This window comes from Arvicola amphibius, chromosome 7 (genome assembly GCF_903992535.2).
Source record: "Arvicola amphibius chromosome 7, mArvAmp1.2, whole genome shotgun sequence".
Classification (NCBI taxonomy): Eukaryota; Metazoa; Chordata; class Mammalia; order Rodentia; family Cricetidae; genus Arvicola; species Arvicola amphibius.
In genome coordinates, this window is record NC_052053.1 from 15698382 (window position 1) to 15725561 (window position 27180).

At 46.2% G+C, this 27180-nt stretch overlaps 1 protein-coding gene across 1 annotated transcript in view; it reads left to right on the top strand.

The window, feature by feature from the left end:
- Window positions 1-7120: 7120 nt before the first annotated feature.
- Stk39 (serine/threonine kinase 39) overlaps window positions 7121-27180 on the top strand; it is a 256946-nt gene continuing 236886 nt past the window's right edge. The window contains exon 1 of the mRNA XM_038337065.1: window positions 7121-7346. Within this exon, the coding sequence (XP_038192993.1) occupies window positions 7121-7346 (226 nt within the window). The remainder of the gene's footprint in view (window positions 7347-27180) is intronic.

Below are 27180 nucleotides of genomic sequence, written 5' to 3' on the forward strand. Positions count from 1 at the left end.
CAAATGGACACGTGACCTATGGCTTTAATTATTATTTTTCCTAATTTACGTATTGTTTAGATATTCTAGCAACTTTCAAGGGGTATCCAGAGTTCCAGAAGTATGGACACTGAGTAAAGTGAATCCAATTGTCTCATTTTCATTCTTTTGTTTTGGTTTTGGTACAGGGTCTCACTACATAGCTCTGGCTATCCTGGAACTACTCTGGCTAGCCAGGCTAGCCTCAAACTCTGGGATTAAAGACATGTAGTGCCGCATCCAGAAATCCTTTAACTCTTAAGAGCTGAGCCAGCTTTTCCTTCTCTTTTCCCATGGCAGCTAGCAAAATCACGTAGGCTTCCATAGTTCTGAAAAGTATATTTACTGAACGAGCAGCAGAGGATATAACTCAGTGGTAGAGTGCTTGCCTGAAATCTATGATGCCCTGGGATTTGGTCCTCAGCATTCCTTGTCAAAAGGATGTTGTCCAGTTCAATCATGTTTTATCTCATCTCCCTCCTCATAAGCGAGTTCAGTCCTTAGCCTACATGCAACCCACGCTGCCTCTCCCAATGACTGCCAGGTCCAAAAGAAACTCCATGCTCTCTCAGCATTGGAAATGCCCGTTATAGAGTCCATGCTGGCGTCCTGGCTCTTCTCAACCTGACCCCTATGTCTCCAACGCATGGGCTTTCCTTCCCCAAGTTTCTCATCTCTATACAGCCCTGCCATTTTGACCATGAGCTCTTTTGCCCCCTCCCCCTTCTCAAGTTCTAGTTCACTCTAGTTAGTTTACTACTTTCTCTCCCTGCTCTGGATTCTTCCAGATGCTTCTGGCTGTACTCTCTCCCATATCTACAATTAAAACCTTCTCCTCAACCATACCTTGGAGTGGTCACATCCTCACTTTAAACAATGATGAGCTGAGATCCTTGCAGGGAAGTCAGAACTGTAATGACAGACAAATCAAGGTCGGCAAACACCCTTTTTTTGTGAAAGTATTTTTGAATAGAGGTGAAGTAAAGGCCTTAGGAAGTCTTCAGCATTTGGAAGATTCTTAAGACGGGAAGACTAGGCCACATAGCTTGAGAAAGCACTATTTCGTATTTAATGAATGGACTCATGGTTTTGGTCCTTCAGAGAGGCAGCAGTCTCCCAACTACATTTGGATGTTGTTCTGCACGGGATGACGAGGTTTTAGGTAGATGGCATCATAAAAGTAATATGTATGCCCCAATCTTGTGCTTTAGCAAATATCCCTGTTGCTAACTACAAATGCTGGTATGGCTTCTAGGGAGCTCGCTATACTAGAATCTAAATTATGCTCAGAAACTTTTGTGATTAATGAGGAGGCATTAATTGTCACCTGAGCGATTTTGGGTATAATATAAAACCCAATAGAAAGTTGATTTCAGCAGCTATTTGGAAAACAAGTAAGAACGCATGCCTTGAAGCTATAATTCACATACATTTATTTTCATAAATTACATGCGATGAATTGAAATGTCAATGTCTTTGTAATAAATCAGCTTAAAATAGGCTGAAGCTATTTTATGATTATTATTGGGAAATAAGTGCTTGGACACCTTAATACTACAGTGTGTTAAGCCTAAAAATCAAATCATACCTGCTTTGGACCTGGGGCAACCATCAGCAGCAGGCGGCCTGTGGGAAGCAGGGACACCTCTGTCACTATGTTAACTGCAAGGTGGCTTGGCCTTCACAGATGTTTGTGTGTTCGTTTGTTGTTTTCTTCTCTGAGACAGGGTCTCACCCTGTAGCCCAGGCTTGCCTCTTGCTTCAGCCCCACAAGTCCTGGGGTTACAGGTGAGCACGATCATGCTCAGCTTTCATCTCTTCACAAATTCAACCTACCTTGGAGCTCCATTCAGATACTATGTTTGTGTTTATAGGGTTTTGTTTTCCATTTAAAATAATACTTAGTGTCCGGAGATGAGGCTCAGTGACAGAGCACAAGATTAACATACCGGCAGATTGAAACTTTAACGCCACAAATAAAAAAAAATAAACACACATGTAAAATGATACTGAAAACAACCATATGAAGTTTGGACTGCAGTCCAGTCGCGGAGCTAAAATAAAGCCGTGGGTCGTTTTCATCAGCACGTACTGCTAAAGTCAGTCCAATTAAAATGCAGCTGGCTCAGTTTGTCCCGTAGCTCTTTCTTTGAGTTGAAGAGAGGAAGTAGAAAGCCTCAGGAAGCGAAGGAAACTTACAAGGTCCTGGAAGCTCAGAAAGTCACAAGGCTAAATTATGTGTTAGTCCCGGGGCCAAGAGACCATCTCTCATGATGAGAAAACTCCTGATTATCAGATGTATTTCTAAAACATTATGTACATTGTGTTGTGTAGTGTGTTTTATCTAATGTACTGGGCCAAATTGGTCTTTAAAGTTCTCCTCCCTATATATCCCAGGCTGGTCTCCTGTGTCATCTACCCTCCTTGTCATTCTCTGCAAAGGTAGCTGAGCTCACATCAACATTTCTCTAACTTGAGTGTGTCCATGACTTCCCAGTCGGTTTTTCTACCTCCAGCATTCTTGTCAGAGCCTTCCTTGACACTGACTCATTTTGATTCTTAAAGGATGTTTTTGTGAATTCTTTCTGGAAGCAGGGACTTTGTGTAGCCAGCCACAGCAGGCCTCGGGTTCTCTGTCCTCTTGACTGGGCCTCTGGAGTGCTGTGGTTACCCATGGCTACACAATCCCTGGCTTCTACACCTTCAAAGTGTTGCAAGGATGGAGAATGGTACAACACTTGCCTAGCATGTGCGGAGACTCTGACTGGATCCACTTCATTGCAAATAAATTATCAGTTTCGAATAAAAGATAATGGAAAATGTTACCACCATTTACCTAATAATTACTGCTTGTGCTGTGTGCCAGATGTCAGTTTTGGCCTGGGCACCTATTGACAAATGAAAGGAGCAAAAATTCTTGTCCTTTGGGAGCTTATCTCTGTCATAATCACCAATGCAAGCATCTATTTCAACCCTACAGAATTTACTGCAGTCTTGGCAGATATGCTAGTAACGGTGGTGGCATCTGTCTTAGCCAGTGTTCTATTGCTATGAACAGACACCATGACCGCAGCCACTCTTATAAAGGAAAGCGTTTAATTGGGGTGGCTTACATATTCAGAGGTTTAGTTCACTATTGTCGTAGTGTGACATGGTGGTGTGCAGGCAGACATGGTGGTGTGCTGGAGAAGGAACTGAGAATCCTACACGCTGACATGCAGGCAAGAGGAAGTGGTCTGAGACACTGGGCAGTATTTTGAACAGATATGAGACCTCAAAGCCCACCCTATAGTGACACACTTCCTCCAGCAAGGCCAGACCTACTTCAACAAAGCCACACCTCCTAATAGTGCCACTCCCTTTGGGGCCATTTTCTTTCCAACTACCACGGTATTTAAAGTTCTTTTAATATCTACTATGCATCTGTCATTATACAAATTGCACCCCAACAACATGATTTTTACCAGGTTGCCTCTACTCATGAGGAAACTGAAACTCAGTTATTTAAATTCCAAAATCAGAGATTCAAAAACTTATTGTATGCAAGATTTGAATCGACTGCATTTTGCCAAGGCTAGGGTCTGAGATTACCCATCCTCTCTTATGAATAAAGGACTGAACTTATAGACGTTCTTTGCAAAGAGACAAACACTAAAGTCTGTGCTCTCTTAGTTTACATAAGCAATGGGACACTTAGCAATAGGTGGAGACATTTCTGATAATCATATCAGGGACATTACCGATGAGGAGTGGATAAAGGCCAGGATCCCTTGGCCTACTGACGTTGCTGAAATGACTTAGACTGGGTGGCTCATAACGGTAGAAATTTATTCCTTGCTGTTGCGGACGCTAGACAGTCCAAATATGGGAGCTAGAAAATTGTGTTTCTTGTAAAAACTCAACTTCTATAGCTACTTCCTTCTAGTTTCTCATTTGAGGCTGGGAGTATAGCTCAGTGGCAGATAGAAACATGCATTCTAAGATTTGATTTCCAAGTCTATACACACACACGTTCACCACACACACACACACACACACACACACACACACACACACACACACGCACGCACAGTTTAGGAAGCTAGAGGAAGAGGATAAACACAGGCAGAAGCACACAGACGTTAAGGATGTCTTTCGTTTTGAAACAAGGTCTCCCTGATATAACCCAGACTGACCTCAAACTAGCTGTCCTTCTGTCTTAGCCTTCCAAGTGCTGGGATTACAGGTGTGTGCCACCATGCTTGATTTTTCAGGTCTCTTTTATGGGGACTTTAATCCTTTAAAACAGGGATCTCTTTATAAAGAAGCCATTCCTGCTTATCTCTCCAAAAGCTGTTCCCATTCTCCCCGGTGGAACTTTTCAGGAGAAAGAAAAAAAAATGATTAAATATATATGACCCGTATTTTGTCAGATGAATTTATATTTTTACTTTCAATCCATGGACTGAGATTATGAATTCCAGGGATGTTGGGGAGACAGGCGAGACAAATGTGGAGTTGTTGAGATCAATCACAGGCTGGAATCAGACACAGATCATTTAGTTACCCACAAAGAACGACTGTTCCTGTCACAGACCAGCTGTCTGTCTCCTCCGGGGGCTTTCCTAAGGGTTTGCCAGAATGACAACATGCAAGAGTGGTCAGGAACGTCCACAGGTAAGTAAGCTTAAAGAACATCTAGTCTTAGGGGGCCTTTGTCACCAGGCTTAACTATGAGGAAGTAAGCATAGTTTTTTAAAATTATATTAAAAAAACCCATGAGATTAAACTTGCAAGTTAATGTTTCCGTAAATAACCATGGAAATAGTGCTTGTACTTAACATTTGGGAATATAGGTATTTAAGAAACATTTGGTTTTGCCTGGAAATTGATCACTAAATTGAAATTGTGTTTCTGGTCAAAGATGCCATGAAAATACAAACAAATCCTTTTTCAATGCATGTAGGATTCATTTATCCAGATACTTGAAAGCAGAAAGGGAAGCTAAGAAGGGCCCATTGTTTTCTCTTCACATTTGCCTCCTTCTACACCAGGGTTTTTGAACCTCAGTCCTGCTTTGGGCCAGATGATGTTTGTTTGTTTGTTTGTACGTTTGTTTCTTTTGTGGTAAAGGTTCCTTTCCCGGCCACCATGTTGGAGCTCTCAGTCTCCTCTTGAAACCTAATCTTCAGTTTAAAAGCATTAATAGCCCTGAGATCATGACAGATACCTGGTCTCTGACTAGGAAACGGTTCTTTGTATTTGACTCAGATCTGTGAATCACATTTTCCTATCCTGTCTAAAAGGCTTCCCTCAGCCAAAGTGAAGATATAACTTTGGACAACCAAGCAGGGGGGGGGGGGGGGTGTTTATTTAATCTTTCTTATTTTCCTTTAAAAGAAGTCCTCAAAAGTTCTCAGGATAGAACAGGAGCAGCTCATGCAGTGGTAAACAGGGCAGGGATGGCTTGGGATGATGAACACTTCTGTTCATCAGAGGCCTCGAGTTTGTTTATGAAGCCGATTTCTTGGCTAAGATTAAAATGAATATATTTGCTTTTTAATAATAATATATCTGCATAAAATGAAGTACACGTTCTCAGTTCATCCTGCGCGTTGCTGTCTCCTAACTGATCCATACACACTGTTCTAAGGGGTTTAAGTAAACGTAACTATCAGTTTGTACCACTGTGTTCCCTAGACAACTGGTTTTTCTCCAAGCAAAGGTCTACGCTTCTCCCGAATTATCTTTTAAAAAGTTTAAGATCTTTATTCCTTTAAGAGTTCGATGGCGTTTTACAGGTGCCTTGTCCTTTCTCAGACCTTGCTGTGCCTTGAGACCCCCATCAGGCTAATGTCGGCCACAGAACCCATCCTGCTTTTGAGTCACAGGAACCCTCCAGCCCCAGGCAAGGGTCATTTATTTAATCGTGGTCACCTCTGTGAGGGAACAGAGCTGAACATTCAAACGTGACACCTGCAATTAGAAAGAGCTCTGGTTTTACCACAGCTATTTTAAAGATGAGGTAATTTGGGGAGTGTTGAAAAGGCAGCATTTATTTAAAACTTTCCATTGCAGTTCATTTATGCCCCAGGAAGTTTCTTAGGTTCAGTCAAAGAAATTTGCTGTCTGACCTCAGGATCTTAAGGGGTTAATGTGACTGCCGATGTATGTATTTGCACTTGGTATCGAACCTAGGAAGTTTATTAGGCAGGTACAATAGCACTGAACAGGGTATTAAGCACATGAAAGCTGCTGGTGGGGGATGGGATGGGGTGTAGAACCAGGAATCTTATTGAGAGCAGGCTAGGCCAGCGCTCTGTCTCAGAGTTACACTCCAAGCCCCTCTCCATTCCTTGTAACTTCACAGTCCCTGACATCACCTTTCTGGGATCCGAGTGGGTTTTGAACAAAAGAGAAAGCCAGGGGACTTAGGGAGTCGGGTTTCATTTGAGAGCAGCACCGCGCTTACTTTCGGCAAGGTGCGAAAGGGATACTGCCAGGTAAAGCACCGGAAAGTTACAAGCCGGGTTATTTTTTAACCGGCGTCCTACAAAACCGACGCCGTGGAGGTGTCTCACTCGCTAACTCGTAAAAAGAACTCCGGGTTCTTGAGCCGGGCGGGGAGAGTTAGCCGGCCGAGAACCTGGCAGCCGTTCAACGACCCCGCCCTCGGAGTCCCAGGGGGGCTTCTTCTGCAGAGCGCGATTGTCTAGGGCGGAGGCGCCCGGAGGGCAGGAAGGGAGCTGGGTGAGCCCCGAAAGCACCCCCGAAGCCGCACGGCTCCACGCGCCTGGAAACTTCCCCGGCGGCCAGCAGGGCCGGAGGGGGCGGCGGTTCCCCTCGGCGCCGAGAGCACCGCGCGCGCGAGGTTCGGGGCGCGCGGCGGGCGCGGCGGCCGCCGCCTCCTCCCGTCCCCGCCTCCGCCGCGCAGCCTCCTCCCTCCGCCCGGCTCTGCCTCCGGGCTCCCTCCCCTCGTGGCAGGCTCCGGCGGCGGCGGCTGCGGCGGACGGGGAGGGCGTGCGCCGGCCGAGAGGTGTGGGCGACGAGGCTAGGGAAGTTTCAAGTGGAAGGTCGTCCGTCCGCCCGCCGGCGCGTCCCCTCACTCTCCTCCCGCAGCATCATGGCGGAGCCGAGCGGCTCGCCCGTGCACGTCCAGCTTCCCCAGCAGGCGGCCCCGGTGACAGCGGCGGCGGCCCCGGCGGCCGCGACATCAGCACCGGCCCCGGCTCCGGCGGCGCCCGCAGCCCCGGCCTCGGCTCCAGCAGCGGCTCCAGCCTCGGCCCCGGCAGCTCAGGCGGTCGGCTGGCCCATCTGCAGAGACGCGTACGAGCTTCAGGAGGTTATCGGTCAGTGCGGAGGGTGCTGCGGGGCCGGTCCAGGCCGGGCGCCGAGACTGGGCGGGAGTGGGTGCGGGATGCGGTTTTTCCTGCCTGCCTGCACGCCCGAAGGCAGAGCGGCCGGCTTCGGGGCCTACCGGCTCTAACAGTTATTTTATTGTATTTTTTAATTTTTAATTTATCCCTTCCTTCCCTGAGCGCGGCTGCTGCAGGAGGAGGTGGCGCGGCGGATGTGACTCGCACTGCAGACGAGCTGCATGCTGCAAACTTTTATCTCCGGGATCGCCGGGTTGGCGGAGCTGGGACCCGGTAACGCCGCATCCTCCTCCCTCCCCCGCCCTACCAGCGCGGGGGCCGCAGCCCGTGGCGTGTGACCACGCGGATGGGCTGCTGGGGCGGGGTGGGGATGCGGGGGTGCCGCCCTGGGCTTCCTCGCCCCCGCGCCGCGCCGGGTGCAACGCGTCCTGAGAGACCCTGCGGGCGCAGCCGCGCCTCTGCCTCCTGCCGTGACCTCTCGGTGGGGTACCGGTCCACGTAGTAGCGGCGGAGGCCCAGGCTCCTGCCCAGGCCAGGGAGGATGCTGGCCTTCTTCTGACAGTCGCCACATGCCCGCCCTGCGACCCGGCTCTGTGCGCGCTGCGCCCGGGGTACCTGCCTCCCTCGGAGCCGGCGCGCCGCCTGCCGCTAACCCCGGGGCCGATCAGCGGGCGGGCGCGCTGGCCTTCTGCCCTGCGCCAGGCGGATTTACTGGGTGAAACTCGAGGCTGTCCACCATCCTCGCCCAGCCTTTCGGTGTCTCCTAGGCAGCTCACTAATATCATCTTATCTTACATTTTTAAATACCTGGCAAAGTCGAAAGGCAAGAAGCAGGCGTTCATTTCTTTGAGCCAAGCACGTGAAGGGCCAGGGGGATTGTGCTGTCCTCTAGCTTAGAACCTTACCTACAAGATCATTCAGTTAAAAGTTTTGTCCCTGAGCCATGCTGCCAGGCAAAGTGGGACCCCCATCATATGAACTCTGCACTCTGGCTGTTGTTGCCATAGTCTTTGGTATCGAAGGATGGAGGGGGGAGGGGAATCCAAGTTATCTTAATTTTTTTCTTTTACTTTAAAAGATTTCTCGATTTTTTTCTCCTTGAAAAATTACAATTAATATAATTTCACAGGGCACTCAAAGGAGCCCCTTTTATCTCCTCTGTGAGGCTGCCAGAAATGCGTACCTATACACATGTGTATACATATATATGTGTTTCACAGTCAGAAGTGCCCCTGTGTGTGCTCGTGTGTGTAGTGATGGTGTGGGCTGGTGTGCAAAAGCTGCAAGTAGTCTTTATAGACGTTTGCAGCCAAAATTCTTGTAGTATACTTCATAACTTTTAGCAAAAGACTCTTTAGGAGTGAACCTTCACGACACTGTCAGGATTTAATAACCCCAGGCGCTTTCCAAGCCCAGAGTCCTCAGTGAAAACTGTTCTTGCTTGGCGTCTGAGCCTCTTCACCCAGAATTTCTTTGCTGCCTCCTGTGGTCTTACATTCTCCCAGCGTTTATACTGGCTCCCTGCTGTCCTGCAAAGGCTCTACTTGGCAGACTCTTTCCTTTGAAAGCCCACCACACACACACACACACACACACACACACACACACACACACACGCACACACACATTTGCACACATAGTATGTATTGGTGCTGAGGACCGACTCAGGGACATTGCTGCTGAGGGGTCTTCTTTGCCTGGAGAGCCTTGTTCCACTTCCAAGGCCAAAGTGTCTTCTTCCAAAGAGAAGCTTTGCTCTTCTCCCTGGACATAGTTTGGTGGCCCCTTCTGCCATTTTTTATATACTCCCTAGTACCTAACCTCATCATTTTAAATCACTTATCGAGGTCTTAAGGCCTTCCAAGTTCCCTGCATTTTTGGTGGCTAGTAGCAATGCAAGGATAAATAAACAGTGGTCCCTGTCCTTAAGGACTTCATGAATTAGGAGACAAGAGTAACTGATCCTGTAGGGTGTGCTGAGTGAGCATTGGGGGGTGAAGAGGCAGATGCTGTTCAGGGGAGAAACTGACTAGCATTGTGTACTGGTTTTGAAATCTGAATAAGAGTTTGTTAAGGTGCTTAATTATTTATGTCTCTGCTTTCTCTAAGCAATGGTGGATTTCCCTATTAAACCTCTGAGCTGTTTGGTTCTTCTACCACACAGATTTCCTAAGGAGACAGAACAATTTACATACAACTGATTTATATTCTTATGTTGTTAGGAGGGTTAAAGTTTAAGCTGTGACTTTGGAAACAATATTTTGAGTTGGCCTCTTTTGTGAACTAAGGAATAATATCTTTATAGTTTAAGTAGGATTAATTGCAAGGCCTTCTCTGCTTGTGGTAACGATGCTAATTTTGGTTGTTCGATTTTAGTGAAGACAAAAGAGGAAAGAAAAGGGAATTTACCTGAGGAGTTCAAGAGATGAAACACCTGCTTATTCCCTGTTGGTTTTACACATTTATGTTGTGAGAGGGTTCTCTATGCTGAGTATGGATCTCATATTTTCCTATCTAAGAGATGGCTGTTTGGAAACCCTTAATTCTTGGAAAATTGCTGGAAAAGGGTTTTTCAAGGGCTTAATGTTTACGAAGAAAGACAAACCCATTCCCAGTTAGCCTTTTTTGAGTGATTCAGAGTGAGTTTGTGGTTGTGCACTTTGCTGTAAACATTATATTCAAGAGGTTAGCCATACAAACACCCAAGTCAATTTGGAAGTCACTGCCTCTCCCTGCCCTCCAGCAGGTGGCCTGCGATGAGCCTCCAGCAGTGTGAGCCACCACCAGCAGGAGGCTCAGATGTGCCAGAGCCCAAAGCCTAGGAAGGAGGCAGGGTGCTTTAACTTCCAGCGTGGCACAAGGCACAAGCACTGTTTCTTCTGTTTCTTTCTGGGCACAGGACCGGGCCTCGGCGTTAGGAGAGGCTGAGTGTTCTAAAATCCAAACAGACCAGGTTCAGTTATTTAAGCTTTCCTGTTGTAGAGGAACAAACACAGGACTCGCCAACTCTAAGCATAAAGTTTTGTGCTTGTGGCACTGCCGTTCCGTTGTAAGAGGCATGGAGGAACTATAATGCTATTAGGGAGTAATCTGGTTCAGAAGTTCAGGCATGACCTAGAAATAATCTCAGAGCTCTCGGAGGGAGCTTTGTCGTTAAACAGCGGTGAGACCCGTGGAGCCGTTGAGCTCCCGTGTCGGGGCCTTCGGGATCACTCTGTGTTCTGTACACACAGCCGTCCTCTGGAGAGAGTTCCAGCTCTGTTTATCATCCCCAGCTCTATTCATCGCACCTCACCCTCGAGTCCCTTCCTCAGAAGCATGAAGGGCACCTCGGCGTCGCCAGCTGAAAACCGAGTGTGTTGGCGGTATTCACAGGCGCTCCTTGACTCTTTAAACAAAGAATAAAAGATGAGTTGTGTAAACATTGACTTGGACATCCGTCCTAGAATGGACAACCTCAGTGAACTTCTCTCCTTGACAGAGGTGCAGTCTTGGCAGGATCAGTTTCCGAACTGGGTTCAGGTAATTCCAGCAGTGCTCTTATCTCCCCTCCTGTTCCACGGAGGAGCAATAAATAGATCGCTGCTGCTTTAGAATGTTTGGTTGTCCTCATTGCGGGAGGGGGGCTGTGGTGATCAGGAAAAGCCTTTTTCCTTTCTTTTTTAAATTTTGCTTTTGAGTTCTTCATGCTGCTTCATATTTTTACCCATGGAGGTCCTTGAGAATGGTCTAAAAGAGCACTCACCTGCCATCCGAGGCAATAGAGAAGAAATGGACCGTTTTGACAGTGGGCCCCTAGGCTCATCTGGTTCCTCTTTTCTATGGCTTGGCTTATCTGTCTAGGTAGGTCCACAGGCCTTTTGCCAAGACCTAGGTAACAAGGCTGCTGTCACTTGTAGGATCAGAACATTAGCTTCTCCTAAATTGTGATCTGCAAACAGCCTAGGGTGTTCTTACAGCTTCTGGGAGGTTCCAGGGTTTGGGGATTAGCACTAGGTTGGTGATAGCTTGGCCTAGAGGTAGTTGAGGACAATGGGTAGATCTCCTGAGTGTTTCTTGGGGGAGCTGAAGCACTGATCTCTTGGCCTTCCTGCCAACAGTTTTGGCATTTTCCATTGACTTCAGTTAGTTAGGCTTCCCCCATCTCTCTCCTTCCTTCTGTCTTTCCCTCCATCTCTCCCTCTCTTCCCCGCTACCTTTCTCTCTCTTCCTATAATAAAGAGGTCTGGGATAACCCAGTTGAGGATGGGACTTTGATTTCTAACTGCTTCACTTTTTAAAATACCAAGAAAAATACACACAAAACATTCACATTGTGACCATTCTGCTAAGTGATACATAGGCGTTTTCCCAGTTTAGCCTGTGGTGTGTGTGTGTGTGTGTGTGTGTGTGTGTGTGTGTGTGTGTCTGTGTGTGTGTGTATATGTGACCTGATAGAAGGGCCCTCTGTCTCTAAGGTTCACCTCCAGCCTTTAGGCTTCTTAGTGCAGTTCCGTGGCATTGACTGTATTCCCAAGGAGAGTGTTCTTGTAACTCTGCTCATAAGATTGTTAAGTGGAAGAGATCTCAAGGTTAAAAGAAACTTACGGAAGAGAGACTGCAATCTTTGCTTTTTTGTTGTATTTGATTCATGACCAATAATGTGCACCCTCCCCCAACCCCGTCTGACTCTTACATCTTATCTTAACTCCATTTTGGATGGGGTTTAAAAATAAACATCAGCCATGCTGTCTCTAGAGTCAGAAACCCTGGGCCGTTTGTTTCATGTCCCGCTATGGTAGTCACTGGCAGTTGTGACCGAGAACAGATTGCTTAGATGTGTCTGCACTCGGTTTCCACATTGGTAGCCTGAACAAAAGTAGGTTTGTGAGCGTGTAAAACACTTAGGACAGTGCTTGGCACAGGGTACACTCAATTAGTTTTAGCCATAACTTCTATAAACTTTCTTTGCTAATCTGATTCAAGTTATCAGGACAGAACACAGCCCTGGCGTCTCGAGCCTTTGAAGTGGCTTCAAGAGTTATTCCACTTGGTTTCTGCCAAGGGAGGGTGCAAAGGAGCGAGGTCACCCTCAGAACTTCTTCTGGAAGCCATCTGGAAGGTGGTGTGCATTGGAAATCAGAAGCCCAGGTAGGCTGGCATGGCCTAGGCCTAGGCAACTCTACACCCTTGAGACTTCATGGAGGAAGCTGGGGAGACCTGTGGAGCTCCTGGCGGTTTGGACAGCTCAGGGGTTTAGGTGCCAGATGGCTCTCTGACAAGCAATGAGAGCATCCTGTGGGAAGGTTGCTGGGAGGAACAGCCCATAAAGGAAAAGCTCTGTGAACAACCTGCGTCTAGCACTTTTCTTCTACCTCTGAGTTGGCCTTTGGAGGCTGCCATGCTGGCCGGAAATGCTGCTGACTTCAAAGAAGTAGTCCCTGCTTCTCAGAGACTGGGAAAACTGGGCCATCTGTTTTCAGATGGTCATCTTTTCTGTTCCCTCCCTCCGTCCCTCCCTCCCTCCCTCCTTCCCTCCCTCCCTCTCTCCCTCCTTCCCTCCCTCCCTCTCTCCCTCTCTCCTTTCCTCTTTCCTTCCCTTCCTCAGTTTAAAAATATTGAAGTCTTTCTCATGTTTCCCTTTTTTAGTGCTGTAGGTTGGGCCTCAGGTTCTCCACAACTGATCTACACCCCTGTTCCTCTCAACCCTTGTTTGTGGTGGTGGTAGTGTTTATTTAAAAACAGAGCCTCAAGTGGTCCAGGCTGGTATTGAGCTCATTGTGGTAGCAGAGGATGGCTTTGAACTCTTCTGCCCCTGCCTTCCAAGAGCTGGGGTTCCAGGCTGGCCCAGCGTGTACAGCTGTTCTTGTCTTTCCTGCCCCTCCTGTCCCAGCAGAGCTGACAAGAGAACCGCCCACTTCCTCTTTGCCTACTGTAATCTGGCTTCTGCTGTCTCTCAAAAACCAAGTTCTGGTCTCTAAAATTGCCTTTGTCCATCTGTGGACAGAAGCCATGGGCACTGTGGGCTGTCTTCAGTCTTCCCCGGTAGGCAAATTTGGACCTATTTATTTGGTTTACAATCTGGAATGGCTGTGATCTGGGCTTCTGTTTCTACCTCTTATATGTATAGTACCTTCTGTTTCCCTGCCTGCCACTACTTTACGGTCTGCATCCCCATGGCTGACCCAGAAATGCAGAGGCCTTTCCTGACTTTGAACTAGTATTTGGATGACCTTTCTTCTTCCTTTGTGGTGCAGGGGATCATGCCCAGGGCCTTGTCTATATCAGGCAAGAGTCCACGTCCAGGCACCGCCCAGTTCTTCTGGAGCTTCCTAGTCCTTCATTCCTATCGCTGCTCCTTCTCTGTTCTCCGTCTGAAAATCCCCAAGTGCAAAACATGCTGACTATGCTGCTGTCCTACCCTTACCGGCCTTCCGCAGCTCCAAGATCACCAAGTCCCAAGTATTCTACATCATATGTATATAATAGATATCACATTATCGTATATGTGTCTCTGAGTCCGAGTTTCTGACTCTTTTGGTCCCTGTCAATGCTTTTGGAGATTAGAGTAACATTTTTTTTCTTGCTCTAGTAGGCTATGGTACCAAAATTGATACTGCTATATCAGAATCTGTTGCACTCCGAGGCATACCTCTGTATCAGAATGTCTGTGCTGCTGTCAGGCTTGTACCCTGTTTGGCTGCCCTTAGTTATCCTCAGGGTTCCCTCAAAACACAACATTTAAAGCTCTTGCTTCCCTTTTCTGCTCTGTCTCCGCATTTCCATCTTCAGGATGGCATCGCCAGCCTGGGGGAACCTTGCACACATGTGGAAAGGCTTCTCGCCTGTACTGTGAAGTTTTCCTGTTTGGCACACCATTCTGCCACCTTCAGTGCCTCTGTGCCTTAGTCATTTGCGTCTCTATTTTAGTTGTACTCAGTTACAGTACAACATGCATGTTGAAAGTGTACCTGTGCACTGAACACACTCAAAAGCTGTGCATGTGTAAGACATACATATGTTGGCGCATGTTCCTACATTGACTAAACCCATTAACCACCACTCTGTTGTTTTTATACACGTTAACTCTGTTCTGGGTGCTTTTGAAATCTGGACTAAATGAGTTTTCTTCCCAGAAACAGTCTCTGTCCTTAGCTCTCCCGGCTCCCCTCTGCTCGTCCTGTGGTGCCCTTCACTGCGTTGCCCTCGGGAGGATGGTTTTCTGTGTGCCCATCCTGGCCCGGGATGGCCAGAGCTTCTTTGAGGACCGTTTTCCATTTCCGTGCTTCCCACTTCTTATTCAGCATTTGATCATTGTGACAAATTTGAGTTTGAATTTGAGGGATGGATGTCATTGCCTGACATCGGAGTTTGTCTTCTTTGATCCTGAGGGTTTGATCTTGCCTTTGATGAGTTGTACTGAGTTGACTTTGGGCCAGTCAGCTCCAAGGGCTCTGTAGATCTGAACTCAGCCCTGCAGACCACTGGGGAGCACTTTCGGTGCTTCCTGCCCATGTTGGGGAGCACAGTGAAGGCTTCCCCTCCTGGATTCACGGAACTTGGGAAATGGCCCATGGGGTCTGAGGGCTTGAGAGCTGCCTGCTGTGATTCTCCACTCTGCTTGGGCATCATAGGAGGTGTAAGGATATTTCTGCTGCTCCCTTTAGCATCCCCACTACTTAACCTGCACTTTTGGACACACCAGTGATCTCTTGCTGTGAGTGTGTTCAGATATAACCTTCACCTTGAAGCTCTTTGAAGTTGCTTACTGTGTAGAAATCAGAAATACTGCAGATCAGAGTCGGATGAAACCCAGGAGCAGGACTGCAGGGCGGTGAGATTCCAGAGTTTGTTATGCAGGCAGGGGTTGCACTCTTATAAATTATAATGGACAGAGAGTGATGGGGTGGGAATGGTCCATGCCAAGACCATAGCAACTGTAGCACTCGGCCTGATTTTTAAGTAAAATTTCATCTAATGTATGTTATAGCTCTTCTGTGGTACATCTTTTGGAAAAAATCTTTTTTTTCTCATTAAAGTAAAATTCCCCAAGTCATCATATGAGGATTTACATTCTCTTTCAGGACACTTCTGCCTAAGTTATACCAGATAGCCCCAAGATACTTGAAGACATGTAAGCGTTCCAAGGTTTCTTTTTTCAAATCTGCTATTCACTGGTGGAATTTCTGGGACTAGAGAAGAATTCAGTGTATTAATTAAAAAGGCATTTCAGACTTGGCTTAACTGGGAAAGCAGGAGGAAGAGAAATAGGCCCCTTCGACGATAGCCTGGCACGGCTTTCTCTCTAGAATTGATTGAGATACACACGTTGGAACCCAGTGCGAGCAAGTGACGAAGTATTTCAAGTCTCTTCTCCTTTGCCAAGCAGTTACTTGAGAATAAACTCGGGCATAGCTGTGAGAAATGTCTTGGGTACTGAGGGAGTAAATGATTGATGCTCTAAGCTGATTGTGTGTTTATATATATGAAAATGCCTTTTAAGGTGGAGCTCACAGAGACCTCGACAAACATTTTAACTCCGCGTTCTTGGAGGCAGTTGACATTTAATATAATTTTTCAGAAGCCGAGAATCAGGAGTGCTCTGTGTAGTTATCCTCTCAGGTAAATACGTAAAATGTGGTGACATTTATGGGGTTTTAGGTGTCCAGCTTTAGTTGCTGTTGGAACTGTTCACCAGCCTAACTGGATGGACGCAGAGGTGGATGCCTGCCATGGGAATGGATAGCTTGGGAGGACTTTGGAAGCCGCTGACCTGTGATGGGTTGAGATGTCCTCATAATTGCTCTGTTGATGGTGAAGGTCTTAGCTGAATGGATGCTCTTGCTTTGAGCTGGAAGCATCTGTTTGCACTGGGTTTGTAATGCGGGGCACCACACTCACTCTCTTTCCTGCCGTGTTTAGTTTGGCGGTTATGTTGTCAGGGTGGTCTTTGTTGCCATCTCTCCCTGCTCCCCTCACTGGCTCTCTACCCTCCTCCCCTCCTTCCTTCCTCCCCTCCTCACCTCCCTACTCACTCCTTTCCTGTCCCCCTTTCTTCTCTTCCCTGTTGTCTTCTTTCCCTTTGCCTCTGTCTACTTTTGCTTAATTTGAGGTGACTGAAAAACCAGAAGGGGGTTCTTCTAGGGAAGGAGGTGCAAGTCACTGCCAACTTCGATCAGTTTCCAAGTGAGAGATGGTATGAACACGTGAGGAGAATAAGGAAATTCACTTTGGGAGGGGCTGCAGAAAAATCCACCCCAACACCTTTGCTCTATCACCGAAGGCTCCAAAAGTCTAAGTGCATCATCACCTGGGGTCCTTTCCGTCCTTATATACCCAGGCTCGCCAGTCCTAGGTCCCGATGGATTTCAGCTGTCATCTTTTACCTAGTGTTTTGTAGTAGATTCTATTGAGTCAGTGTGGTGGCCTGGCCTGTGTGTGTGTAAAACACAAGTTCAAGAGCAGCAAGTATGTGGAATAGCTCAGCTTTCAGCGTACGGGGTGAGTCAAGAGGGCATGTTGGAGTTATTAGAGCAGCAACAACATTCTAGGAGATAGACGCGGCCATGGACTCCGTGAGGCATTTTCACCGACCTCAGTTCAAGCTAAGGAGGGAAGAGACAGAGCGGTCTGTGTGACTTCCCTCTGCATCACCATGGCCCAGGTCTCACGGAAATGGCTGAAGGGAAGAAAAGTGTGGCTCATGCTTTCAGATGTCCAAGGTGGCAGTGAGGGTGTGGCCGTGCTCATGGCGCAAGAGTGCGTGCCTATGGCCTCCCATGTGTCTGTGGACCAGGAAATAGAGAAAGCAGGGCTGTTCTTGGGGCACGAGTCACTAACCTTCACAGGCCTATTCTGGTGACCTTCTGCTTGCCGGAGCTTACCTCCTTAAGATTCCACGGACTTCAGAGTTGTACCACAAGTTGAGTACTCAGTGTTCAAAACATGCGCCTTTGTGGGCATTTCAGACTCAACCCATGACACAGCACTTGAGTTATACTTCACATGTTAGACTCTCAGTAGCCAGTCATGGCTGGCGACTGCTTCATTGGACAGTACAAGTCTGGAGAATATCACCATCAGGCCTTTTGACCGGCGTGTGTTGGATGGTGTATTACTGCTTTACCGTTGCTTTTCTCCTTGTTATGACCAAATATCTGACAGGAAGCAAAAGGCAGGTTTCATTTTGGCCCACATTTAAGGCTACAGCCCAACAGGGTGGGGAAGGCTTGGCACTGGGAGACTGCCTGCTCACACCTGGGCTGGTCATGGAGCAGGCCGTGAATGCCGGCACTCACTTTCACTTGTCCCTTTTTACTCAGGCTGGGACTGTGCCACCATGTGGACTATTGTCTGTGTGTCTTGTCACCTCTGTTAGCCTTTTTGGAAACATACTCACAGACACAACTGGAAGTTTGTCTCGGAGGCGAGTTTCAGTCCAGTCTAGGTTGACAGTGGCCTTGAACCATCTTAGGTGGTGGTTTCTTGGAACTGTGCCGAGACTGGTTCGCTGTCGTTATGATGTCTTTGGCAGTGTAAGAGCAATTTCTGAGAGGATGTTGAGGTTCCACCCTGACTTACAAGTACAAAAGAAAGGCAAGCATCATGAGTTTATTGTGTATCAACATGTTTGACTTCCTTCAACACAGTTTGGAAGGTAGACCTCATATCCTTGTGCTGAGACCTCTGCTGACTTGAGGTAATTTTAAGGTTTAACGTTTTTTGTTTGTTTGGTTAGTTGTTTTGAGACGGTGTCTCTAGGTATCCCTGGCTTTTGTCCAGGCTGACCTGGAGCTCACAGAGATCCTCCTGCCTCTGCCTCCCGAGTGCTGGGATTAAAGGCGTGCGCCACCATGCTTGGCTAAGGTGTAACTTGTTATCTTGCCTCACTTAACTCATTTTGGACATGTTCCCATGATTCTGTAAACACCAAGATTCCTACCAAAAGAAATTATTTTGGGAAGCATTACTTTATTTGGAGACAAGTATATGTCTGAGAGTCAGGGTTGGTTATGAGAGACTGAATTGCTTCGTTTAATTTCCTTTTGTCATGGAGAGAGGACTGACTAGTCTATTTATTTAATCATCTGTTTATGTTTTGGTAGGTACTAGCAGATATTTCTAAAATTAGAATTTAAGAGTTTCTGAAATACCCCCCCCCTGGGGGGGGGGGGGGAATAATACCTTTGTTTCTCTTTGGCACTTATTGGAAATTAGAATCATAGTTTCTTTTCTTTTAATTTAGAAACATTTTTGGAGGGGGGTGGCTGGAGATGCACAAACAACAAAAAGTTTTGGTGATTAAAGGTTAATGGCTTAGCCTCCATTTTAGATCACAAAACAAATGACACCCACTGTCACCCCCACAAGACAAATTCATATTCTCTGTCTTCTGTGTGGGGAGGGCACCTTCCTTGTCAGGAGAAGGGATTAGTGTCTGGGGTGTCAGAAGTCTCTGTAGGCAGGTGAAGGTTTAATTTGAGCTCACAGGAGTAATCTTGCTTCCTTCGTAGTAGTGCCCCTTCAAGTGACCGCGCCTGGGACAGAGAACGTTTTTCTCCTTCATCATTATCATTATTATTTTTTTTCCTAGCAATGCCCTTTCAAGTTTGTGGACTGCGAACCCCAGTGCCTGACCTTTACTAACAACTGTTTTGGAAACATTTCTCACACGGCTTCTTTTCTGTGTAGTGTGGAGGCTGGACGAGGGCGTGTGTTCTGTGTAGCTTCACATGGTGCTCATCAGCATGGGTTTAAGACCAGGGCTGCTTTGGGCATAAGTCAGGATGGGCTAAATACCCCTAGGCTGTTGAAAAAAGGCACAGAAAAAGCAAATATATATTTTTTTCTTTTTGGTTTTTCAAGACAGGGTTTCTCTTTGTAACAGCCCTAGCTGTCCTGGAACTTGCTCTGTAGACCAGGCTGGCCTCAAACTCATAGAGATCCGCCTGCCTCTGCCTCCTGACCACCAGCGCCCCGGCGATAAAGCAAGATTTTATCTGAAGCCTTCTGTTCTTTTAGGCAGGGTCTCTTGTAGTAGCCAGGATGGCTTTGGCTAGCTGTTTCCTCCTGCTTCTGTTTCCCGGGTGCTGGGGTTGCAGATGTACCCCATCATCCCAGCCTCTGACATTCTGTTCTTTAAGGAATCGTACAGGCAGCTTTGTGACTGTGTGCCAGTTTAAAGTGTTCTAAAGGAGAAGTGGGCATCAGAGTTCCAGGCACAAGGAGGGTAAAAGTTCAGTGCATTTTTTCTAGTGCTTCTGTCGTTCATATTAAAGATAAAATTGGGATGGAGAGATGACTCAGTGATTAAGAGCCCTGACTGCTCCTACAGAAGAGCCTCCTACAACCATCGACAACTCCAGTTCCGGGGGATCCAGTGCCTTCTTCTGTCTTCCTCTGGCCCCAGGCATATACGTATCTACAGACTTGCAAGCAAAATCTCATATAAAAACTAAAAATAGATAAGTCTTAGATACATTGTTTACATTGTTTGGATTTATATTTGTCTTAATCTAAATACCAAGTTCTCCTTTAGGGTTTTTTGTTTTTTGTTTTGCCTAGAGAAACCAAAATATGAAAGATGAGCTTTATGTATTATTAAGATCATTCATGCCATGCTCTCTGTGTATACGAAGTGTTTCATGCAAGTGGACCTGGTGGGAGGTGCCCACTGACTCTCTAGCTAGTTCTCGATTGTTTTAAGCAGCGCAACTTTTATCTGAATAGCATTTTATTATGAATTATAGTTGTAGTTATTTTACTTCTTGTTGTTTATAGTGCTAGGAATGAAAGCTGGGATGCCACTTCACTGAGACTGACAGACTAGGCACAAAGCTCCTGCACCAAAACCTCTCCAGCCTTAACTTTTATTCCTTCCTGGTGGGAGAGGTCTCTGTATAAACTGACCACATGACTGCTCTGTGGTTAAGGGGAAGGTTTCGTTTTATTGTAGATAGGAGAGAGAGAGAGAAGAGCCAGAGGCATCTGGAAGAGTGAGAAAGAGGGAGACAGAACATGGCCAGCCGACTGAGAGAGGGAGAATAGCCGGGCAGGAGGCGTAAGAGCTTAGAGAGCAGTGAGAGACGTGGAGGCACAGGAGAGGGAGGGGGCGAGGAAGAGAATGAACATGGATATGAATATGGAGCAACTGTGTGTGGGGGGAGTTTAGGGGTAGCTGTGTGTGTGGTGGGGGGAAGTTTAGGGGAGGAGAGGAGAGCTAAGGTGCCGGCCTGAATTTTGAAATGTGTTACAGGTACTTGTGATGCTGAAGGAGCCAGGCTCCACAGGTGCAATCGGATTTTTCTTTGGACCGCCAGCTCACAAATAACGACAAGGAGACTTGACTTGTTATTAATTATGAAAGCTCGGCCTCAGCTTAGGCTTGCCCCACTAGCTCTTATAACTTTAATGAATCCGCTTTTATTAATCTACGTTGTGCCATGTGGCTTTTTACCTTTCTTTCATTCTGTATGTCTGACTCCCTCCATGTCTCATTGGGGGCGTCTCCTCCTGCATCCTCTCTCTGCCCAGAAGCCCCGCCTGCACCTCCTGCCTAGCTGTTGGCCGGTCAGCTCTTCTTTACAGCAATGACAGCAGCTCATTTCCATGGTGTACAATACCCACAACACACAGGCAGCCATAGGCCCCTTTGGCCATAGGTAAGGGAAGTGGAGGGGAGTCAGCGTCACAGACTCCCGAGGAATGCTGTGGCTTGTCTGTCACTCAGAAATCCTCCTACAGTCCGGGTTGGGCTGTCTTTTGAAGTTTCGGGAAAAGGTATTTCATTTTGCCTTGACAGTCACCAGTTACTTGACCGTACTCTCCCTGGTTCTATAGCCATGGTGAATATAGGTCTTAAAGACTATTTGCTGTTTAACTAACGATCAGGGTGAGTTTTGCAATAAAAGTAACTTTAGGAATACACGATTTACTAAAATAATCAGGCTTCTAGTGTGGCTTGTGTGAGCACGTGTGAACGCATGCATTTGTGTGTGTGTGTGTGTGTGTGTGTGTGTGTGTGTACTGGTCTCTCTTTTACCTTTCAGTGTTTTGTTCTGCGAATTGAACAGCACATTAAACATACAGGCTATTTACGTGCACCTGCAGTCTCTCCTCCTGCCACCCGGAAGTCAGCGAGCTCCGGCTATCACAGCTCTAAAAATAACACTCCGTCTACACTTCGCTTCATTTCAAGGCGAATCGCTGCTTAGATAATGAAGGAAGTGTCTTTACTTTGAAGCCACTCCAGCAGTGTTTTATTGCTTGGTTTGTAAAAGGGGCGGCCAGCCATTAGGTTCCAAAGCCTGGAAGCCTAGGCTATCCTGGCATTTTGGCAGTGACATCTGTTATCGGGCTAGTTTGGCTGATCTGGGTAGGCACCTGTCCCCTTCCTCAGCACTCCACGCGTCTGCCTCTCTCTGTCTTGGAGCTGAGGCCTGTCAGAGAGGAAGATCTTCCAGGAGAGAGGACAACCTGTCTTCTGTCAAGGTTACACAAGCAGCTGCTCTCAGCCCTCCTGGCTGGAACTTGCAAACAAGCTCTTAAGATTAGAAAAGTAGAACTAGTTATTAATAGAATTTGTCCAATACGCTTCCTTTATTGCATGCCAGGGCAGACATAGGAGACAGGGAGTTTGATCTTTCCTAGAATTTCAAGATTTTCCTTGTGAAAGACTGTCTCCTAAAGTATCATGTGTTTTTAGGTGGGGGAAGAGGGCTCAGTGTCATCTTTATTAACTTAGAGACTTCAGTGCTAAGTGACTTCTCCTACAGAGAACAGACAGATCCGGATGTGGGGTTGGAACTGTGGGAGAACCCTTCCTGGGCTGGTCTAGGGCTGGTCCAGTTGCCCCTTTCCCACAGAAGGAGAAAATGATGAGAAAAGGCTGTTTCCTGGGCCTCCGAGGCTATAAATAACTCCAAGTCAATTCTTCTGAACGCCGGAACACTCTCCTGGTCTCCATAGACGATCATTTGGAAACTTTGTACAACACAGAGGAGCAAAAGTGTAGAGCAGTCACCGGTCCCGTATCGCCCCAGACTAGAGGGGGCTGCTTGTGTTTTGGCGTTGGCAAGATAGGTTCAGATCTGATACCAAAACTGGAAAAAGTGCGAATTGGTATTTTTAGAAATTGCTGTTTTTTCCCACTTTTAGAGCTATCGCAAATAATTTGTTTAGAAAGAAAAAAAAAGAAAAGTTTTAGAGCAACACTTGATTGGCCAAAGTGATTTGTTCTTTGAGCACTCAGTGCACACTCAGCCAGGTACACTTTGTTACCACTGAAGTCAGCGTGGAAATGTATTTTTTTTTCCCCAGTTCAAAAGTGTTTTCAGGGTCATGGGATGTACTGGCTGTAACCTTATGTTGATGTTATAATTTTTAATGTTTCTCAACTACTTGTTACAAACTTGGATTTTTGTCCTCTGTGTACCAGTGGAGAATCCTTTTCGGACACTTGCTTCTTTGCTTAATGGGGGAGTTAAACAGTTTACAACAGTGGCTTAGAGAAAAGTGAAGAGCAGGTTAGCTTTTCAGGTTGCAGATGTAGCTAGGTGGTAGAGCACTTGGCGAGCTTGCACAAGACTTCCTCTGTGTTTGAACTCAAGTGCCACCCCCTGTCACACACACTCAGCCCCCACCCCCATACACAAATAGATGAAATAACATTGTCTGACTGAGTAGTAAGGTTTGAATTCCCCACTGGCCTTTCGCCTAAACCTGGAAGTGGCATTTTTTTTTCTAGATTGGTTAAATATGTGGTGTGTGTGTGTGTGTGTGTGTGTGTGTGTGTGTGTGTGTGTGTGTTTTTGCTATCTGGTTTTGTGACCATAAAGAAAGAAAAAAGTGAATCTCTGGGGAATTTAATGACATTATTGTTGAATATTTTTGTCTTTTGAATTCAAGGATTTTATGAGAGAATGAAATAGAAATAGCAATTGCCAGGGCTAACCGTTACGTTATTTAAAATAATATTTAAGTTGTAGTGGTGTAGACTACCTCAGTATCTAATCAACAAAAATACTCCTTGATTTCCGTTCCCATAGATAGCTTGATGGCTAGTTTTGTGGGTATTGTTTTTCTTTTTCTTGGTGAGCATATAGACATATACTTACAAAATGTGCTGATGGTGTGTGTAGCGTAGTGACTGTAGTTACTGTTAGATAACTTATAAGCTTTGCTTTTATAAAGTTACATCCACATGTATATATGGATATATACATACAGCTATTTCTGTTATTTTCTCTGTGTATCTGTACTAAAGCATGCAGACTACAAATATTGACAGTGATCATTCTAGGTCATTCTTCGTTGATCCATGTCTTCTTAAGTTACTCCCTATTCAAGAATCAGTTTTGTGCTAATAGACACACCTTAATTTATTCAGCCAGTTCCTTGATTGCTGAACTCACTTGACTGGTTCCAGGCTTTTAGTATTTTATGGGATATGTATCTAGAATTGGGGTTTATACTTTGGATAGTACTGTAAAATTTCTCTGCATTTTGGGGGGGGGTAATAATTGCCTGCTTATTTGCCAATTACTGACTTTTCAAGCTTGAAGGGTGCTCGAATGAAAGGCATCCTGCTTTATTTCCTGCTTTACTCTTAAGAGGGGAGCCACCTCTCCAGCCCCGGCTCCAAACCTTGTCCTCTCCTTAGATGCCCCGTCTCCGCATGGGTGGTTAGTGCTTTGGCATTGGGCTTGTGTCCGTATTCATTTGTCCGTAGCATGAAGTTTGGGAGATGGAAGTGGCACAGGGACTCAGAGCATCCTTCTCAATGGAGAGAAGTGCCAGGCAGGGTGTGGCGCATTAGAAAAGAGGAATATTGTCCCCTGAGGTTAGAGAGTGAAAGTTAGATACTTTTGTGGACTGAAATGGAAATGTCATGAAAGTCATTTTTATGGAGAAATTTATGGAAAGTTTTTCTGAGTTGGTGGGAACTCTGGATTACGGAATAAAAAAAATTGACGAGCCTCGTCTTTTGGTTGAGGAGGAGTAGAGACGCACTGAGATTTCCCAAGTGCTAATATATTCTTTATGAGGACAGACGGGAGAATAGCGAGCCGAGGCTACCACTCTCCACCCCAGGCTTTTCAGGAGTCCAGGAAAAACTGAGCTTCTGTTGGAGGCTGTGGGAATGGAATGCAGATGTTCGAGGTGGCCATGACCCCAGCTGCGGGAGTTCTGACATCCCCTCTCTTCTGGATCCTGTTTCTTACCAGTTCCAAACTGAGCAGCCAGCACAAGTGAGCTTGCCCTGGCTCCTTTTGACCCGCTCCTGCCACCATCCTCTTCTCTGTACAAGGTTTCCTCTTAGTGCAAGCTTTAACTCATTTGAGGCCCCATAGGGTGACTCGGTTTCTCCATTTGCTTTCTACTAAAGCCACATTAATGATTGCTGGGTTTTCTTACCATTTCCCGGTCCTGTTCCCAGAGAAAAAGAGTCTGAGGATTTTTGTTTGTTTGTTTGTGATTTTGATTTTTTGAGATAGGATTTTTCTGTATAGTCCTGGCTGTTCTCGAACGGCTTTGTAGACCAGACTGGCCTGGAACTCACGGAAATCCACCTACCTCTGCCTCCTGAGCGGGACTAAGGTGTGCCCCACCACTGCCTGGCTAAGTCTGACAGTTTTCACCAATCATTTCGTGAGACATCTGACTATCATAAATCCCTCCCTGCTTGGATAATGATGGGTAGCTTCAGAAATGCCTGGCTGCTCAGGGACCTCAGGTACAGCAGGTACCTTATGTTAGGAATTTATGTCACATTAGGTGACTAGACTAACAGTCTATTTGAATTAGCTCTGAGGACTGGAGGGGGGAGGGGAGAGAATAATGTCACGTGTAATCTGAAAGATGTCATCCCTATCTAAGGTCCCCTTTGGATAAAAAGGTCTGTGTGATTATGATATGCTTAAAAAGTTTTTATTTTATTTTTTGAATTCTCTATGTCACTAAATACTTTCCTTGGGATTAGCCTCCCCTTCTCCCCTTTCCCATAAGGAATATAAATCTGGGAAATGTTCGCTCTACCTTAGGTTGTGCACTGTCTGAAACTCAGACGTGCTGGTACCCGAATCCCCAGGTACCATTTGCCTTTTCTGCTTGGCTTGAGAGAGTACGCAGTAGCTCATCCTGCTTGTGGAAGAACAGCGAGGGTCTGAAAGCAAATCCAGAACCTGATAGTCCTGGAAGCACCCATTTTCTGTGTCGGCCGTTCTTCTGAGCCGTGTCTTCCCCACGATATTGGGAGGAGAATCGGATACTTCCCAGCGTTGTGCTGTCTGTGGTGGTCTGGGATGAAAGCTTGTTAAATGCTTTGGAAGTGTTCGTCTTCTCTTCCCGAGGGTCACTATCAAGCAACCATCCCCTTTCTCTCTCCTCTTCCTCCTTCACTTTTTTAAAAAAAATTTTTAACTTCATTTTATGTGAATTTGTATGAAGGTGTCAGATCTCCTGGAACTGGATTTTTAGACAGTTGTGAGCTGCCATGTGGTTGCTGGGAACTGAACCCGGGTCCTCTGGAAGAACAGTCAGAGTTCTTAACCGCTGAGCCGTCTCTCCAGCCCCCGCCCCCTTCTTCTTCACTTTGAAGCCATAGTCAATACTGGCCATTGGAACGGTCCAGCAACCTTGTACTTAAGCTTGGTGTGTACCCCTTAGGACCCGAGGGCAGACTCCCTGTCAGTTCTTTGAGTGAGAACGAAGTTCATTAAACGCTGTTTTAGCTTGGTTTAGGATCACTTGAAATGTAATCTGATCTGAGAGGCAGCATTTAAGCTCCTGTTTATGGAAAGATTGTTTTGATTATCATTTGGTGGGGATTTTTGTTGGGTAAAATAAAGGCAATGTCAGCCCCACTTGGAAAGGAAATCTAAATGGTCTGATGGCATTTTAGAATGTTCCCCCTGGTCGTTTAAATGCCTTTGAAAATCTGCTTTAAAATGCAATTTTAGTTCATGAACAGAATTAAGCATTATTACTTTAATTAAAGATTTTGCAATGCTGCTTATTATTTAGGAAAAAAAGCCTTTGGAATCATTTTTGGTAAGAACAGGGGCGATTTCAAGCTTTTCCTTAGCTGTAGGTATGTTAATCCGCATTTGATTGCCTCGCAGAGAGTTGATGGTCACCAGGAGCCCGGTTTAGAGTCTGTGTAAATGAGCATTCTTTTAGTTATTATTTGGTGAAGGCATAAGGAACTTTCCTACTGTTTTATTGTACATTTGACATTTGGTCTCTGTCCATTGTTTACTGGTCCCTAGTGGCCAGTTCCCTTGTTAGCAAGTAGCGTATATGCAGATTGTTCTTGGTCAATTTTCTTAGAATTATTCATCCAAAGAATATTCCATTATTTCTTATTTTGGATTTAATTTTCCTTATACTCTCCTTTTCTCCTTCAAAGGGCCCCAAGTGTGCATGAATGGGATTATGTAGAATATATGAATGGGTATTATCTTTGCTTCACTGGCTCAGAGGTAAAAGACATATTCGTACATGTATATAAAATCACACAGTACAAAGAAAACTGATGGGCACGTGACCTGACTCTTACAGGACGTCATATTTTGTAATATAATCAATAAAATAGGCAGTAGATATTTGTCTGCTCCAGGACTTTTGAGAGAGATTCAAGCTGGCAAGCTCATTATATCATCATCGCCATCTTCAGCGCCATCATTGAGTCAGGGTCTTGTCATGTAGTCTCCTGTCATCTCACGTGGTCCATTTCCCTCAGTTTGCGGAAGACCGATCCTCCAGTCAGGGATGATTCTGACAGATATTTGGGGAGCCCCCCAGTGCCCCAGACAGGACCAAGCCCTCA